This window comes from Aricia agestis, chromosome 10 (assembly GCF_905147365.1).
Source record: "Aricia agestis chromosome 10, ilAriAges1.1, whole genome shotgun sequence".
Taxonomy (NCBI): Eukaryota; Metazoa; Arthropoda; class Insecta; order Lepidoptera; family Lycaenidae; genus Aricia; species Aricia agestis.
Window position 1 is genome coordinate 13,537,173 of NC_056415.1, and position 19,890 is coordinate 13,557,062.

Consider the following 19,890-nt stretch of genomic DNA (forward strand, 5'->3'; position numbering starts at 1 on the left):
CACCGGAATGTGTATACCTGGGAGAGCCGTGCTTCGGCACGAATGGGCCGGCTCGACCGGAGAAATACCGCGTTCTCACAGAAAACCGGCGTGAAACAGCGTTTGCGTTGTGTTTCGCCGAGTGAGTGAGTTTACCGGAGGCCCAATCCCCTACCCTATACCCTTCCCTACCCTCCCCTATTCCCTTTCCTTCCCTACCCTCCCCTTCCCTTCCCTACCCTCCCCTATTACCCTATTCCCTCTTAAAAGGCCGGCAACGCACCTGCAGCTCTTCTGATGCTGCGATTGTCTATGGGCGACGGAAGTTGCTTTCCATCAGGTGACCCTTTTGCTCGTTTGCTCCCTTATTTCATTTTAAAAAAATGGCAGAGGTGAGATTAGCAGTTTCAGTATCATAATATGATTTTAAACTTTATCTTCATTATTGTAATACATAGTATCGCTTGAGAAATCGCCGCCGCCGGCGGCCGCCAGAGGCCACGAGCGGCGACGAGCGTCCACGGGCTGCCGCAAGCTACTCAAGCGATACTACGTATTACAATGATGAAGATAAAGTTTAAAATCATATGACACTGAAACTGTTCGCCTCGCCTCTGCCATTCCGGTGTAGGTCGACCGTTACAGCGAGGGTACACTGCGCTGCGGAGCGTTAAACGCGCCGCTCCGTCGTTTTAAATGCATGTTATATTATGGCTTGACCTTGACCACAATATTATGTTCCTAGACCTTATTTTTAACATGGGGAAATGCTTTACGCGTCCCCGGCAAATTGCGGATATCGGCCGGGGTATGTGGGACTCCTGCGTAGTTAGACCCACTAAAACCCCATGGTGCTCCACTCATCGCTTAAGCACAGAATATATTAGGCTTAAGGCAGAGTTGCGGGTATGATATAACCTACCGCAACTATGGTCCTAGACCGTGGTATATATACGTGGGAGAGCCATGCTTCGGCACGAATGGGCCGGCTCGACCGGATAAATACCACGTTCTCACAGAAAACCGGCGTGAAACAGCGCTTGCGCTGTGTTTCGCCGAGTGAGTGAGTTTACCGGAGGCCCAATCCCCTAACCCCTACCCTATTCGCTTCCCTACCCTCAACTATTCCCTTCCCTACCCTCCCCTATTACCCTATTCCCTCTTAAAAGGCCGGCAACGCACTTGCAGCTCTTCTGATGCTGCGAGTGTTCATGGGCGACGGAAGTTGCTTTCCATCAGGTGACCCGTTTGCTCGTTTGCCCCCTTATTTCATTAAAAAAAAAAACCTAGCTTAATCTGCTCCCACCTACTGTCTTCAGAATAAAGTTTTATCTGTACAGGCTACTGCGCAAGGCTGCAAAGCAATGCAACAACCATGATTGCTCTGCGGAGCGTCCGCGTCGCTACGACGGGCCACACTGCACCGTACAATATTATATTTTACTAGATGACGCCCGATTTTATTTTAAATCGTTATTCACGCGGGAACCGTACATTTTTCGAGGATAAAAAATATCCTATTTCCTTTCTCGGGACTCAAAGCATCTCCATACCAAATTTCAGCAAAGTCGGTTCAACGGTTTGGGCTTTAAGAGGTAACAGGCAGACAAACACATTTTTGCATTTTTAATTTTAAGTATGGATTATAAAATCCATTATATCAGCAACATATAGCATGTTGCTGATATTATGGACCGACGGACAGAAGATGAAATGAAAGGATGACGATTAGGTTTCTTAACCACGCGAACGGTAAGAAATTGTGGATCTTCTTGTTTAGTAAATAAAATTGAATTTTAACCGAATTGCTTAGATTCAACTTTTCAATGTATCCTGTTGTATATTACCTGGATAGTATCAACGAAAGGCCCAAACGCTTTCCACGGGCTGAATATGATGTTGGTGTTCTCGTCGCCCGGAGCCGGCGTGTGGCGGGGCAGCTCGATGGACACGGCTGGACTTGGCAGGATGCGCTGCTGGATGATTGGCTTGCCTTGGATCTGAAAGATATTAGTTATATTGAGAAACTGTTCTATACTTACTCTCTGTTCTGTACTAACAGTTCAAATCACAGACATAGATCAGGATAGATATCGCACGTCCCTCCATTTGTATGATAACTCCACTTTTTTCCTACCTACTGTGACGTACCGATGATGAAAAACGTGTCCATTATCTAGGCCAACGTTTCTATTTGAATTTCTACAGCTCTATACGGCACAATCAGGTATTTTTTCAATCCGATTGACGTCAGATTCCGATAACAGTAGAGCGCAGACTAAAGAACAGACTTTCGAAAGACGAGCATTACTCGTCGTTAGGAACGCGATATGGGACGCGAAGTACATACACGTGAGCTATCTTGATATATGTCTGTGGTTCAAATTCACGAGGGGACCCACATTCTTTTTTAGGGTTCCTTTTTTAGGGTGCCCAAAGAGTAAAAACGGGACTCTATAACTAAGACTTCGTTGTCTGTCCGTCTGTCTGTCTCCAGACTGTATCTCAAGAACCGCTATAGCTATACTTCTGAAATTTTCACATTATATTATATTTGTTGCCGCTATAACAAAAATACGGAAAACAAAATAAAATTAATATTTAAGGGGGGCTCCTGTACAACAAACGTGATTTTTTCGGCTTTTTTCGCTCTATATCAATAATGGCAAGAGGTAGATACTTGAACTTTTCACACATTCTTTTGTTATATGTGTTCTTTAATGTTTAATAATAATATTAAATTAAAATAAAAATTTAAGCGGGGCCCATATACAAAAAACACAATTTTTTGCTCTGTACGGACTACGGAACCCTTCGTGCGCGAGTGCGATTCGCACTTGGCCGTTTTCTTCAAAATATAAAATTATATTTATGCTATTATTATATAGTTACCAGGCCAGGTAGTAAAATATAAATAAATCATACAAGAGTTGCGGGCGTCATTTAGTAATAAATAATAACTTAAAACTTTTGAAGAAGTTTGAAGAATACTTAATTTAGATGCATCTATATTACCCCTCTATTTGTCAGGGATAAAAATTATTTTCATTTAAACATAAAATTAAGTGTAAATAAACGTAACACGAGAACGTTACAGAATTCCATTACCGCTCCACTCTGGGGAAATGGGACGCGCCAAACGACGTACCAGATATGGGAACATCCCATTCAACGTATCGTTTTGTAAATTTAATTATTAATAATATGCATCTCTAAAGTGTAATCATAAGATTTACACACAAGACTAAGGGCCTGTTTCACCATTTTCTGGTAAAGTGCCGAATAGGCTATTCACAGCTTTTTTGATAGATTCTCCATACTTCATCAGCTGTCAAGTTCGGTGGTGGATAGCCTATTTGGCACTTATCAGGAAGTGGTGAAACAGGCCCTTAGGACATTTACGTGGTAGAGTCATGCTTCGGCACGAAAGGGCTGGCTCGACCGGAGAAATACCACGGCTCACATAAAACCGGCATGAAACAGCGCTTGCGCTGTGTTTCGCCGAGTGAGTAAGTTTACCGGAGGCCTAATCCCTACCCTTCCCTATTCCCTTCCTTACTCTCCCCTATTCCCTCTTAAAAGGCCGGCAACGTACCTGCAGCTCTTCTGATGTTGCAAGTGTCCATGGGCGACAGAAGTTGCTTACTATCAGGTGACCCGTTTGCTCGTTTGACCCCTTATTTCATAAAAATACAAACTTATCTGACTAATAATTTGTGGATATTTATCCGGCACTTATCATTTATTGAAACCGCTCCTAAAGATTAATATAATTACACAGTTTTTATGCTAGATAAGCAAGTCTTCAGTTACGTCTCGGTAAGAGACACAAAGATATTTTGTTTATGACATATATATAGCTATGTGTGTCTTGAGACTGTAGTGAGTCTTAAAATTAATGTCGTGTCTTCTTTACTTTGGGATTGAGGATCTTATGTCGTTGTTATTATAAACGCAAAGTATTTTCCGGAAGATGTCTGAAAGTTTTATTACTTATAGAAAAAAAACTACCGATAATACACAACTCACAGATAATTCACAGCCTTTACCTTATAATTTTTTATTTATTTTTATTAAGCCTACGGCTTCATTGATCTTATAAGGTAGAGCTTGTAAAAATTTAACGAATATTGTTAAGAGGATACAACAGGGGCTAGAGAAATGAAAAAAAAGTACGTGTAATATCTATAGCTGTCTCCCTTACCTCAAGCCTATACCGCAGAACGCGATAGAGACAACTGCAGAAAATCCAGAAAATCAACGATTCGTTGTCCCCTGATTCCTTCTCCAAAACTTAACCGATTTAAGTACTTTTTTCATTAATGATTAAAAAAAGGCTTGAGCTGTGTTCCTATGTTTTGCTTTTTTTGTATAATCTAGCCAAATCTGTTTTCTGGACGTTTGAACACAGTGGAAAATCTGGCCATTTTTTTGGGTTTTTGAACGTTCATATCTTATTTAATAATTAAATTATGAAAAAAAAGAAAACATAGGGACATTGTATTAGTGGCCGTAGATATTCAGGAAAAAAATTATAACTCTACTAGCATTATCCAGGGAGGAAACAGGGGACAACGTTTGTATGGAAAAAAGGGCGGTGTGGAATCCTCTTAAATCATGGTGCGACATCCCTGGGATGGGATATCAACGAAAGAAATGGAAAATTAAGCGGAATTTGAGGTGATTGGTAATATTCGTGATACTTTCAACCAACAGGGGAGGTTCAGATAAGTACATGATATTATTTGATACGAAATCAAACTCACTCCAAACCAAATACTTACGGCAAAAGTTCAAGTTCTAAATAATTGATTTTGTTGTTATTGAGCTATTGTATAGCTTTTCCGGACAGACTATCAATACATAATAATATTATGTACCTTCTAGTGTAGTAACTAAAGGTCAGTTTTGAATGGCTTTATTTTCAAACTAGATGACGCCCGCAACTCCGTTCTTCCAAAATTCGTTTACCGCGCGGGAACGTACATTTTTCCGAGATAAAAATATCTTATATCCTTTCCCGAGACTCATAATATCTCCATACCAAATTTCAGAAAAAAAACTGGTTCAGCGGTTTTTGCGTGAAGAGGTAACAGACAGATAGAGAGACTGCTGATACACTACAACTCCGTTGCGCTAAAACTCGTTTATCGCGCGGGAACCGTACATTTCCCGGGACAAAAAGTATATCCATGCCAAATTTCAGCGAAATCGGTTCAGCGGTTTGGACGTGAAGAGGTAACAGACAGACACACTTTCGCATTTATGATATTAGTATGGAAGTATGAATAGTAGTATTGATATATCGCATCATATTTATAATAACGTCTCGTTGCGGGCTGAATGGGCATTGTCCAAAAAAAATCACATGTACTTTTTATATAGGGTATTTTAAGAATATAAATTAAATAATTTTGAAATTCATTGGCTAGTTTTTTCTCAAATAATTTTTAAAATTTCGCTCTGACGCGGACGTCATCATCGGCGGCCAATAATTCTGCCGTGCAGACACTAAAGCGCAGTAAGGCGCATTTTGGTGATTTTCCGTTTTCGATATATTCTAAATCTACATTTTTTTCTCTTTATTTCTGGCTTACTCACATTATCCTACGTTAAATGGAAGTATTTTATTTTTAACCATAAAGATTTTTGAAAATGCAGTAACGACCCCATTTTACCGCTAAAAAGACACTATTGCTATATAAATCGCAGTAAAATCACTTGCTGCAAGGATTTTTTTGTGATTTCAGATTAAAACGCAGTAAATACAAATAAAATACTGTTTTTAAATAGTTCCGTATACACACACAGTCACGTGAAAACCTAATTAAAATGCAGTATATGTTAACTCCATACAAACAGTTTTTACTGCATTTAATCAGTACTAGTGATTACTAATTAAAATGCAGTATATTCAGGTATAATACTGCATTTTAAAAAGTTAATTGCTATATTGATATAATCTATACTACTTACTAAAATGCAGTATTTGTATAGTATTCTTTGAAAGAGTTGTATGTATGCAATTCGTACAACTATCTTTTACAAAAAGATATAAGTACTTGCAGGCTATTGTAAATCGTATTTTGATATTCAATTATAATGATTATTATTGCATGGTGAGGTCAATATTAGATTTTACTATATCAACAATGGTTAAAATGACGCCATATTAATTAACGATAAGTGTAATCGCTTAGTTTTGGCCGGTTTTAATTCTTATTAATGACAATTGATAAGTTAATAAATGTGTTACTTATTAATTTACCACTTATTTCTCAGTTCCACAATTTTATAGATTTTTGTGTTCCTTTCCGTGCCAATTATGGACTGATTAATTGTATAATGAAGTGCTTAGTATTCCTAATGCACATAAAAACGGTATTTTTTTAAATATAGTACTAGGTATTTACAGTTTTAAGCATTATTTCAAAATAACGATGTTAACGTACTAACAGAAGATAATCGTTAGTTTTTTATGCAAAAATGCAGATTTTTTAATAAATTTTAAGCTTGGAAAAGAAGTTCAAATGAAAAACGCATCCTATTTGATTATTAAAAAAAAAATTTTTCATAAATAAATTATTATGCTGTTTCATTTGTATGCACTACTTCTATTATGTTCCAGAACACAAAACTAACTAAAGTGCAGTAATGCACCTTTTTTACTGCGTTTTAATATGTAATTTTCGTTTTTTTTCTGTGCAGTAAAGGGGCCCCAAAAATGCCTGTAACAAATTATTCATGGGGTTTTTAGGGCATTCTTTACGTCTAGGATTAAGTTTACGTTATTCCCTTTGAGATAAAGTTGAAAAAGTATAAAACAAATACATTTTAATATATTTTTTTACGTTTTTAAACTTTAAACGCGTTTTTCTCCGAATCATGATTTTGCACTTACTGCGCTTTAGTGTCTGCACGGCAGAATTGACCTCTGCAGCACAATAGACATAACTACCAGTAGTTCGACTGCAAAGAAACGGACAGGTTTTAATATCTGCCAAATTCGTCGGGTTTCACTAGGATTATGAACGGATTGTGCCTCGCACTGGCTGATATAATTTATTTTTAAATATTTAAAATAAAGATTTCAAAATTGGATTCTGACAATTTTAATCGCATGTGTCCAAACATAAACAACAAAACGACCAAAGAGGAACACGTCCAGCGAATATGTCATAGTTTTAAATCCGTAGGTGACAAGTTAACAACCCTAGCGACGATTTTCGTCATAATACGTCAAATTTAAAAATTTCAACATCAGTTCTACGTCGGTATACTCTATCATTCTATCTACTCTGTCTGCAGTATGTTTTTTCCTTTCAATCTTATTTATAATCAATATATAATTTATATAATTATATAATTTATAGTCAAATGCAAGTTCTCATTATGTGAAAGCTGATACGAGAAGCTTACCAAAAGTTCGAAACGTAATGTTGGTCGAATTTATTGCTAATTTAACGCCATTGAAGGTAAAACAAAGGTTAAACATATTTGTTCAAAAATATAAGTAACTAATAGGTATTTTTTTCGTTTATATACAGAAAACGATCACTGACCTTATTCCTCGAAATGTTTTTGTAATGAGCAAAATTAAAAAAAAAATGGACAATCCCCATTGACCCCAAGGAAATCCTGTAGGTTACATAATATGAATATCTGGAGGTTTTGAGACTTTAATTATTCTGAGAATAATTTTCAGCCTTACAGCCAGGACATTTCCAGGTTATATATTTAAGGATAGACGAGTTAGAACTTTGGTCAATTTCTGTTAAGTATAAAGTAAGTAATCGGTGAAAATTACCAAGTTTGTGTATGTTGTTTCTATGTATTTATTATTTATCTCACTAGACGAATAAAATGAATTAAATTAACTCAAACAGGGAATATTGCGCAAAGGTCGGACCAGAGTACACCACCCATAAAGTTAATATAAGTACCTAGCGGAATAGAGAAAAAAAGGCCTGAGCAAGAGAGATGTCACTATCAGTAACACTGGATGGTAAAAAGAGACGTGTGATACATGACAGCAGCACTTTTTTTTGACATCCAGTCGGCACGTGCCGCACGTTGACAATTTAATCTCATGAATTCTTCATGCTCAATCATGCTTGTGTAAGTGTATACGTAGTACGTACACATATTTTTCACACATATGAAAACCAATTTTGGTTTCGTTTGACAGCTCGAGATTGTTGCTCTATTCCGCTAGGTGTATTCACTTTATGGCACCACCACATACGGTAAACAATCCGACCAAAATCCGACATGTCGCACACGTCACAAGTTTTACAAAACATTTTGTGTCTAATGCTGTTGCTGCATCTTGAGTGAAAAAACTGCAGCAATCTATTGTATTAAAATCATTTAAATACATTACAACATAAAATTGCAGATAAATCATGACGCAATGTAATAAAATTGTAGTTGGTCTATTTGCATATCTGACGAGGCTACAATTCTCAATATCTATTTGAACAGCGATAGATTTTTCAAGAAACGTTTTGATTCCCTTTTCTCGTTCATTCGTCATATTAAGAGCCGAGGGCGAATATTTCATTCGGTTCATACGCTATCCATTTTATGAGGATCATTACAAGCGGAATTTATTGGAAGCGCTTCAGCCAATACATTATAAAGTATTATTCGGTATTTTGTCTTTTTTTAATTATTGTAAGTCTACTTTGGTTACGTTAAGTAATTAAGTAATGAGTTACTATACTCCACTCGGACACAATAGATATAACCACCAGTAGTTCGACTGCAAAGAAACGGACAGGTTTCAATGTCTGTCAAATTCGTCGGGTTTCACTAGGATTATGAACGGAATGTGCCTCGCGCTGGCTGATATAATTTATTTTTAAATATTTAAAATAAAGATTCCAAAATTGGATTCTGTCAATTTTAATCGCATGTGCCAAAACACAAACAACAATACGACCAAAGAGGAACATGTTCAGCGAATATGTCATAGTTTTAAATTTGTAGGTAACAATTTAACAACCCTAGCGACAATTTTCGTCATAATACGTCAAATTTAAAAATTTCAACATCAGTTCTAAGTCGGTATACTCTATAATTCTGTCTACTCTGACTCGGGCTAACTTGTCGCTAGCTGTCATTGACTCCCTGTCAAAAACTTGTCATTTTCCATATAAACCGCGATTGACAATGAAGTATCAGATATTGTCGTGGTTTTATATGGAAAATGACAAGTTTTTGACAGGGAGGCAATGACCGCTAGCGACAAGTAAGCCCGAGTGGAGTATAGGTATACTTACTATATAGATATTATTATTCGTAGGCTGTAATGATCCTTTGGTCACAGCTTTGGTTTTATAATCGCGACTCACGAATGCGAACGTAGCAAAAATGTTTGAAAGTTTTAAACTATAATCTGGACACGTAAATTGATTATAAGTCTTGTATTTATAATATTTTATGCTTAATTCGTAGCATAAACCTAAACAATTACATCCGTGTACATATTTTATGTAGTCCATTTTGACTTAGGTATAATTACCCCGCTATCTATTTATTTGTGAACTCTCCTGCCTTGCAGGGTTGCCTGGTAGAGATCGCTTATAGCGATAAGGCCGCCCATTAATGTCTTAGTTTTTAAGTATTTTAAGTCTGTTTGTATACCCATTTATATGTGAGCAATAAAGTGTTTATCTATCTATCTAATTTATTGAAAACATTTTACCGTATTTACCGGATGATAAATAAAGGTAACTAAGTATTCCTATTTGAACGTCCATAGCGGGATTTGTAATTATTCGTGTGTGAAAACCACATTGACTTTGATATTGGCACGTCATGTTCTCTAGGACACCGGATCCTTTCATTTTGTTAGAACTCACGTTTCAAAGAGGATTTCGTGGCTCCCATAAATGTAGGCTTTAGGCCTTGCCTACGTTTATACAGTCATGTGCTATATATTTACTTTTTGATATTTTTAACGATGTTATTATTACCTGGATCTTTATGTAAGTGGTTTAGACTTTTGCGGATTTGAAGTCGCACGCACGTCTTTCGTGAATTACAACAGATTGTGACATAGGATCAATTTATATCAGATATTATGTACGAGTACTTACTTTTCTTCTAATTACTAAGAAAAAAAATCGTTGATGATTTTTTAAGATAATTCCTCATACAGAGTGCAATAAAACTAAGTGATAATACAGGATGTGTATGGGTCAAATCCCCTATACAGCATGACTGGTGAGACATGTTCAATACTCGAGGACGTGATATTTGGCTATTATTTTAGTTAAAAAAAATAATATAAAAAATAATATCAATGGATCTCTGAGTAATTAATGTAGCTTAAAGTTAAATAATTATTTACCCAACGCATAGACACCGCGCGCGGGGCGCATATGCCGCCGCGCCGGCCGCATAGTAATTTACTAAGTGTCCATGATTCATTTATTTAAAGGGAAATTTGGTCAAAAATTAAGAACCTAATTTGTTATATTTATTTATTACATGATTATGATAAGAATCGAGTACCGAGTACTCTCCTCAAGTATTGATCATTGTCTCACCAATCATGCTGTACCTATGTACAGCCCCGCCAATTTCATAGCAAACTCTATAGTTTGCTATGAATTTGGCGGGGCTGAAAGCGTAACTTTTTTTTTTTCAGAAGTAGTGGAAAAATGCGTGGCGTTTGGGCGCTTGCCCATACCAATTACAAAAAATTTTGCTCTATCAGCGCTGATACTTTCACAGTGAACTCTATATAAACCCTTAAAAATCCTAAAGTATAATCATTTTGTTTTGTTACATTTTGTATAATTATATAATATTTTGGTACTTAATCGGGCCATATAAATAATGATGTGGTTGAATTCTTAACAAGGCTATACTTACTGGAGAAAATAACAGACAACTTTCAGATAAACATTATCATATATCGTAAATTTTAAAACGTCTGTATTTTCTAGGGTTAGGTACAAAATATACGATAAATGCCCGGCTATCAATAATAATATATCAAGGTCATATTTTGGCCTTGTTAGCAGTTGCCAATAATTTGAACCTTATTGTTAAAGCAATAAGATCCAGTCAGTAACTGTTGGTGACTGAAATGTGGGTAGATGTGATATTGGACGTTTTATATAATAGTTCGATTGTAAGTTTATCGTGTCGAGTTAGTGATTGAGTGAGCTCATCACTCATAGTTTTCGTGGTATCTTAAGTTTATGTAAAGAATATTCTGGAGAAAATTTATAATATTATATTAGGTTTCGTAGAATAAAACCCGGTTAGCGAAAGCCATCTATCGTTATTGTTTCAACGCCGGCGGTCTATTTTGTTGATTGATGGATATAGATGACTGACTTAGGCCAGTCAGTAGGGTTGTAGTCGGGTTATGTCAAATGTTAGTCGTGATCTGTCGACTGGGTTTGACATAGTGCGACCAAATACGTAGATCCACCATCTGTATGTGAATCAGCTTTTTTAATTCTTTCCATTCTTATTTTAAACCTTCTTTCGACTTCCACGAATGTTTCAAAGCTAAAATTAGATAAATCGGTTCTTGAGTTGTACGAGACTAATTTTAAAATTCATTTTTATTTATATACATTAAAATAATCTTTGCTACGCCACCATAATATAATATTACTCAGAAGATTGTAGGTTTTTTCAACAAATTACAAGGAGACACGGCAGGAAAGCACAAAACACCGACATAATAGCCGTAGAACGTCCCACAAATTACCTCGCCAATTGTTCTGAATATATTATAGCTGAGGTTAATGACGGTGGAAGAATAAAATGGAATTAGCAACACAAAGAGCAGGACGAGACGTGAATATTTATGTGGACGTTTTTCTCTTCCACAGTCTACACGCGTGCTTTATAAGGTAAAAATTCCGCATTTATTGTACTTGAATTGCATGGGAGAATACTACATGAGGACAGTGATTTTTTTTAAAATAAATAGTCTAACGCCGCACTCACAGACATTTAATGACGATTAAACTTCAATTTAATGAAGAGTTTTTTTTTTAATGAAATAAGGGGGCAAACGAGCAAACGGGCACCTGATGGAAAGCAACTTCCGTCGCACATGGACACTCGCAGCATCAGAAGAGCTGCAGGTGCGTTGCCGGCCTTTTAAGATGGAATAGGATAAAGGGATAGATATAGGATAAATAGGGGAGGGTAGGGATGGGAAGGGAAGGGAAAAGGGGAGGATAGGGAAGAGAATTGTGCCTCTGGTAAACTCACTCACTCGGCGAAACACAGCGCAAGCGCTGTTTCACGCCGGTTTTCTGTGAGAACGTGGTATTTCTCCGGTCGAGCCGGCCCATTCGTGCCGAAGCATGGCTCTCCCACGCATTAAAAAATAGTCTAACGCCGCACTCACAGACATTTAATTACGATTAAACTTCAATTTAATGAAGAGTTTGACAGTTTATAGGGTATAATTATGTCAAAATTGTCATTTAATTACAATTAGGTTTTTTTTTTTAATTTAATATTCGTTTCCGAGTGTGGCTTCGATCTGAATCCGATCCAAACTTGTGAAAATACGGTCCGTAGTAGAAGTCGAAATAATAATTATTTCGACTTCTTGATAGTATACGCACTTAATCCGATTTCGGGTACCTCACTTCTCTACGACATCCGTGAATCTGGGGCTCGGATCGGACGTAGAGTGAAAGTGATCTAACAGGCTAGAGTTTCAGCAATTCGCATAGTACACTTAGCTTTAGCGCGAAAGATAAACGAATCAATTCAGTGTCAAAAATTTCCAATTTCACCTTTTACATAAGTAGACTTTAAAGGATAACTGTTTGTGTGCATCGATATGGAGCATACTAGATAATGTTCCTTAAAAAAAAAACGAAAAATGTACAGTAGCTGCATGTATTCAAGTAAGTAAACCCATGGATAAAATCCTGTTTAAAGTGCGACAAGACTTTAAATGAACGTGGGCGGGGGCGCTGTTGCTAAAGAAGAACTGTCAAAAATGACGTTTTTGTATGATGGCAGCGTTAGTTCCTTTTTCGCCACGTTCATTTAAAGCCTTTTCGTGTTGTCATGTCACATAATATAAAATCATTACACAGTAATATTTTCCTCGCTGACACTCCGTCTCATAAGTATGCTCAGTGCACAATTTTTCCCGGTTTTCATGGAATTTTCCAAGAATTTTCCTGTTAGGGTCAATTCAGACAGCAACGTGACGAGGCGAGACAAGGCATGAATTTGTATGGATTTGACAGATTTCAATTGCGTGAGACGTCTTGCGAATCTGTTGAATCCATATAAATTTAGAAATGCATCTACGCGTCGCGTTGCGGTCTGAATCAACCCTAAGATTGACAATTTCGAGGGCACTGGTTCAGGGATTACCTTTGTTTTTGTTTTCAATATATCAAGGCAAAGATATTGAACGAATATTTTTTCAAGGAAAATGTTTGTACTAGTTGCTGGAAATAGAAGTGTTACAATTTAACATAAAAATAATAAAAGAGAAAGCATTAAAATCCAAAAATTATATTTAAAAAAAAAGTCAAGTAACGATACGGTAGTAACTAGTACCTAATAATTTCAGGTAAATCAGGTAAGCACTACTTTTTCACAATGCTTTTTTGGCGAGTGGAAAAATGCAGCTCTTTAAAAAAATATTATTATTATGTCTGTCTATAAATTTACTATATCTTGTCTTTTATACGTGGGAGAGTCATGCTTCGGCACGAATGGGCCGGCTCGACCGGAGAAATACCACGTTCTCACAGAAAACCGGCGTGAAACAGCGCTTGCGCTGTGTTTCGCCGAGTGAGTGAGTTTACCGGAGGCCCGATTCCCTTCCCTATCCTCCCCTATTCCCTTCCCTTCCAATCCCTACCCTCCCCTATTACCCTATTCCCTCTAAAAGGCCGGCAACGCACCTGCAGCTCTTCTGATGCTGCGAGTGTCCATGGGCGACGGAAGTTGCTTTCCATCAGGTGACCTTTTGCTCGTTTGCCCCCTTGTTTCATAAAAAAAAATAAAAAAAAAATAAGACAGCGAATTTCTACATAATATTATGTGCTTCTGTCAATGTTCGCATATCTACAAGTATAAGTAATAATGCAACCAGACATGTAGGTACGACCTACGTAGGAATATTTAACAATTACAACCTTAATGTTTGAATGTTATTAATATTTAATGTACTTAATTAATATATTAAACACATAAGTATCTAGAAATTAAATTACAAGATGTAGTCTTTGTAACCCTCACCTTCAAAATTACTTCAGAACGGGAATCTTAAAAGTAATATGAAAACTCGGTTAGGATATTCAGAGCAAGCGTAGCGAGACCTAGTATATCTCACAACCTGTACATTTTGTGGTACACTTTACGGACAAACTATCACGAATATTGATCTGTGGTTTAACATAGTAATTTTTATTTATATGTAGATGTGTTACCATCAGTCAGTCACAAGGTGTGATTACGCGAGCCCGCACAAAGCTCGGCTTTTAGCTAGTATAACTAATTATATTGGGGAGGGAAATTGGATATCTCCTACTCCTCCTAAATTTCTTATCCACCACTTAACTTTGTATGGAGTATGGACTTGAGTATGGAGAATTTGACAAAAATATCCGGCACTTTATCAGGAAGTAGTGAAACAGGCCCTAGTATAGTTATTTAAAGTGAATTATTGAGGGACAAACTAATCAAAAGTTATAAAAATAATACAAGGAAACATATTTTAACGAAATTGTAACTCTCAGCCCCAATAACAAAAGTTATTATTTCAATAGGTTACAACAGACCAATGACTATGCACTAAAACTATTGTTGGCGCTGAGCAAAAACAACTTGAAGTTAGCGAGCATGAAACTAGTGCTGTTCTCCCTACCACTCAAAGTGCGCCCAACTTCACACCGGTGCATCCCCTCCTGTTTCGTGGTTACTACGTTGGAGAGCTCGAGGCAGTCTCATCGGTATCGCAAAAGTGTTCACTTGTGCAGTGCTCTGGACTTCTAGTGGTCATAATTATTTAGAAGTTGTATTCAGTGTTTTAAATTTAAAACTAAGTACTATAAGTGCTGATTTAGCGAAACTAATTAACTAATGAAAGTACCTTGTGGTTAATAAACTAAGTAATTGGTGTGATTTGGTGTTTTATTTACATCAGAAGTGGTCGTGAGCCTACGTGTAAAATGGGCCGAAAATCTCGCCAGAAAAATAAGAGGTCCGAGAAACGGAAGCGAAAACGTTCATCGAGTAGCTCAAGTTCGAGCAGCTCTCCAGGAACGCCGCCCCGCCCAAAGAAAAAGGTACAAAGAGAAAAGCAAGTAGGTGACTACACAAATTTAGCTTTGAATGCGATGGTACCAGAGTTTGATCCCTTGAATGACAGGATAGACAATTGGCTTGAAATTGTAAATTTACATGCAAAGACGTTTAAATGGCAAGATGAAACGGTTATTTTCCAAGCTTTAAATAAATTGAAAGGTACAGCAAAAATTTGGTACGATTCTTTTTTGAAAAACGATTGCAGCTGGGCATGCTGGTCTTGGGCTGTCTGGCGTAAAAAACTATTAGAAACTTTTCAAATACAAAGAAACATGTTTACTTTGTTAAAAGAAATAACAGAGAAAAAGCCTAATAATTTCCAGAGTCTTTACGAGTTTTGTTTTGAACAAAAAGCTAGAATTGATCGCTTAAACCTTAATTTTACCGAATTTGATATAATCTCGATTATAATTGGAAATATAGGTGATCCTAATTTGAGTGCGTCGGTAGAAGCCGGTAATATTAAAACGTGTAATCAGCTCGCGTCATTTTTACACGGTCGTGTGTACGAAATTAAGGCTAATTTTTCGGAGCCGAAAGCCCACAGTTCTAATATCAGCAATCCTAAACCGTTAATCGATAGAAATAAAAATCGGAATAATTTAAATAATACGTTGACATCAACTAAGACAAATAAGCCAATTAGCTGTTACGTTTGCGGCGGTAATCACAAAAAAATTGATTGCACTCGCGAATGTACCATTTGTGGGAAAAAGGGTCATTTAGAAAACAATTGCTATCATAAGAAGGCAACCGTACCACCAACGAAAACTGAGAAAACAGAAGTTAAGTCTGTTTCAAGTTCTCAATTGAAAGAAAAATTCATTAAAATAGCTTCTATCAATAACAATTCTCAAGAAGTTTTCATAGACATGGGAAGCGATTGTTCACTTATCTCTGCCCATGTAGTAGATAAATTTAACCTTGAAAAGCATACTTTGCCTCAGTTAATTAATTTGCAAGGTTTTTCTAATACTTCAGTTTCCTCAGTTAACGAGTACGTTGTAGCGGATTTAAAATTGGACAATGTCGAATTAAATAACGTAAAATTTTATGTAATGAATGATTTATCGGGTTGTGAAGTATTGATTGGAAGAAACGTTACCGAAGATAGTTCTATTATGTATGTTCGAATCGGAGACATTCTTAATTTTAAAAAGGTAGATACTCTATTTTCTATTAATGCTCCTTCTGAGTATATACACGAAATACAAAAAATTCTTGATGAATATCCCGGTTCTGTTTCAACAAATATATCAACATTAGGAAAAGTGTCTGGATTTGAGGCTGAAATAAAACTTAATTCTGAAACTCTTGTTCAGTTCAGACCTTATAGATTAAATGACAAAAATCGTGTGATTATGCGTGAAATGATACAGGAACTATTGAAAAACGACATAATTCGCGAAAGCAAATCACCCTTCGCTAGTCCAGCACTATTGATTGACAAAAAGGGAGGCGAAAAACGCCTGTGTATTGATTACAGGTCTTTGAATAAAGTAACAGTTAAGGATAAATATCCCATGCCCCGGATAGAGGACTTAATAGACAGACTGAAGGATTGCGAGCATTTTACAAGTTTAGACCTCAAAAGCGGCTATTACCAAATACCCCTTAGCTCTGATTCAATTGAAAAAACAGCATTCATTACAGAAGACGGGCAATATGAATTTGTTCGGATGCCTTTTGGAATATCTAATGGTCCCTCAATTTTCCAACGCATGATGAACAAAATTTTAGGTAATCTCAGATTTGGAAATGTAATTGTTTATTTAGACGATGTCCTTATTGCCACTAAAACAGCTGAAGAAAATTTATCTGTTTAAAAAAAGGTGTTAAATATTTTTGTACAGCATGGATTGACTTTAAATTTAAAGAAATGTTTTTTCTTGCAAAAAGAAATTACATTTCTTGGTTATGTTGTTAATAACAGTGGCATTAAGCCTACACCAGAAAAAGTTAAATCGATAAAAGATTTTCCAACACCTAAAACTGTCCATCAGTTGCGTCAATTTTTAGGACTAGTCAATTATTTCCGCAAATTCATAAAAAATTGCGCGATTCTCTCGTCTCCTTTGACAAAACTTTTAAAAAAGGGTCAGAATTGGCGCTGGACCGACGAACACGACAAAACTGTCCAAATTTTAAAAAATGCTTTGACAAATGATTCTATTTTAGCAATATTTGATCCCCAAAAACAGAGTATATTATATACGGATGCTAGTAGAGATGGTATTGCCGGTATCTTAGTACAAACTCATGAAAACGGTGTTGAAAGGCCAGTATATTATTATAGTAGGCAGACTACTGAAGACGAAAAGAAATTGCATTCTTTTGAATTAGAACTTTTGGCAATCGTAGCCTCTTTACAAAAATTCAGGCTCTATCTGTTAGGTTCAAATTTTAAAATATTTACTGATTGTAACGCGGTAAGGTACGCATTGATTAAAAAAGAGATAATACCTAAAATAGCTCGATGGGTACTCCAAATTCAGGAATTTTCTTTTGAAATAATTCATAGGCCCGGTGAAAGAATGCAACACGTGGATGCATTGTCTAGAAACCCTACTGAATGCGTTAATGAAGCACGACCTATTATGTCAATTAATGAAGAAGATTGGCTTTTAAGTGTTCAGGAACAAGATGTAGAGCTTTGTAAAATCCGCGATATTATATTGTCAGGAGATGCCGAGCTTAATAAGCAAATTTTTAATGAGTACGAAGTTCTAGGTAACAAACTTTACAGACGCACTCAATTCGGACGCCGTTGGGTAGTACCTAAAAATTGCATTTGGCAAATCATTAAGTATAACCATGACGATATTGGACATTTCGCGTTGGACAAGACTTTGGAAAGAATTAGATTGTCGTATTGGTTTCCTCATATGAAAAGAATCGTTACCAAATATATAAATAACTGCCTAAATTGTTTATATAATAAAAGTAAATCTGGTAAAAAAGAAGGTGAGCTTTACCCTATACCTAAATATGCGCGTCCTTTCCATACTTTGCATGTGGATCACTTAGGGCCATTTGTCAAATCAGTAAAAGGTAATTGTCATATTCTGGTACTAGTAGATGCGTTCACTAAATTTACGTTCATATTTGCTGTACCTGATACCCGCACTGAATCAGTACTGAAAGAACTAGAAAGCCTATTTAAAATTTTTGGAAACCCGAAGCGGTTGGTAACTGATGCGGGCACGGCTTTCACATCAAAAGCATTTGTCTCTTTCTGTCAAGAGAGAAATATTCGAAATCACACAATTGCTACGGGCATGCCGAGATCAAATGGCCAGGCTGAACGATACAATAAGACCATTCTAGAAGCTCTGCGGGCTTTAGGAGCCGATAATGAATACAATCGTTGGGATGAAGTACTTACAACACTGCAACAAGGTATTAACAGTACTTTACAAAAAACTATTAAAGCTGTACCGAGTGAGGCATTTTTTGGGTATAGGCTGAGAATGGAAAGCGATAAATACCTACCAGAGCATGAAGACTTGATTGATGTTACAAATTTAAGGGAAGAAATCGATGCCAGAATTAAATCTAGTGCAGAGTACCAGAAACAGCATTTCGATGCAAAAAGAACCACTGCAAGGAAATATCTAATTGGAGATTTGGTTTTAATAAAAATTCCATCACAGCAAAACGATGGACGGAGTACTAAGTTATTACCTATCTTCAAAGGACCTTTTAAAGTTTCAGAAATTCTTGGCAAAGATCGTTATCGTGTTACTGATGTTACAGGAAGCCAAAGAACTAATAAGAAATATACAGGTATTACTTGTGTAGAAAATATGAAACCATGGATTAATATTGATAATTGGGATAATGAGTAAGTGTTTTATTTTAATTTTTGGTCAGATGTTGGCGAAAAAAAGAGTAGCTTTTGTTCATGAAATTATTTGTGATTTCAATATGACAATGATTCTGATATGTGCTATTCCTAAAAAAATACAAACGGGACTTTGAGTCTGGTAGTTTGTATTAGTGGAGGTGGTGTGACTGAGTTAACTGTCAATAAGAATCCTGTTGTGATTGTGGAGCCTGTGACTCTGGAGCATTCACAACTTGTATTCAGAGAAGCCCTTTTTCTGTATGTGGAGCTTGTGACTCTGGATCATGCGAAATTGTGGTGTTGACATTTAAGCTCAGACACACTGGAACTTGACACTTGTGGGATGGACATATCGATTCATTGTAAATCAACGTTACTGATACTACTTCTTTATTTGTATTTATCTCAATAGTTAAATTTACATGTTGTTCACAGAAATAGGTGTTAATGGAGATGTGTCTGAGGACAGCCACCAGCAGGAGGGCCGGATGTTGGCGCTGAGCAAAAACAACTTGAAGTTAGCGAGCATGAAACTAGTGCTGTTCTCCCTACCACTCAAAGTGCGCCCAACTTCACACCGGTGCATCCCCTCCTGTTTCGTGGTTACTACGTTGGAGAGCTCGAGGCAGTCTCATCGGTATCGCAAAAGTGTTCACTTGTGCAGTGCTCTGGACTTCTAGTGGTCATAATTATTTAGAAGTTGTATTCAGTGTTTTAAATTTAAAACTAAGTACTATAAG

At 36.6% G+C, this 19,890-nt stretch overlaps 1 protein-coding gene across 1 annotated transcript in view; it reads right to left on the reverse strand.

The window, feature by feature from the left end:
* Positions 1–19,890, reverse strand: part of LOC121731213 — a 223,829-nt gene that overhangs the window by 4,540 nt on the left and 199,399 nt on the right. The window contains exon 6 of the mRNA XM_042120568.1: positions 1,827–1,979. Within this exon, the coding sequence (XP_041976502.1) occupies positions 1,827–1,979 (153 nt within the window). The remainder of the gene's footprint in view (positions 1–1,826; positions 1,980–19,890) is intronic.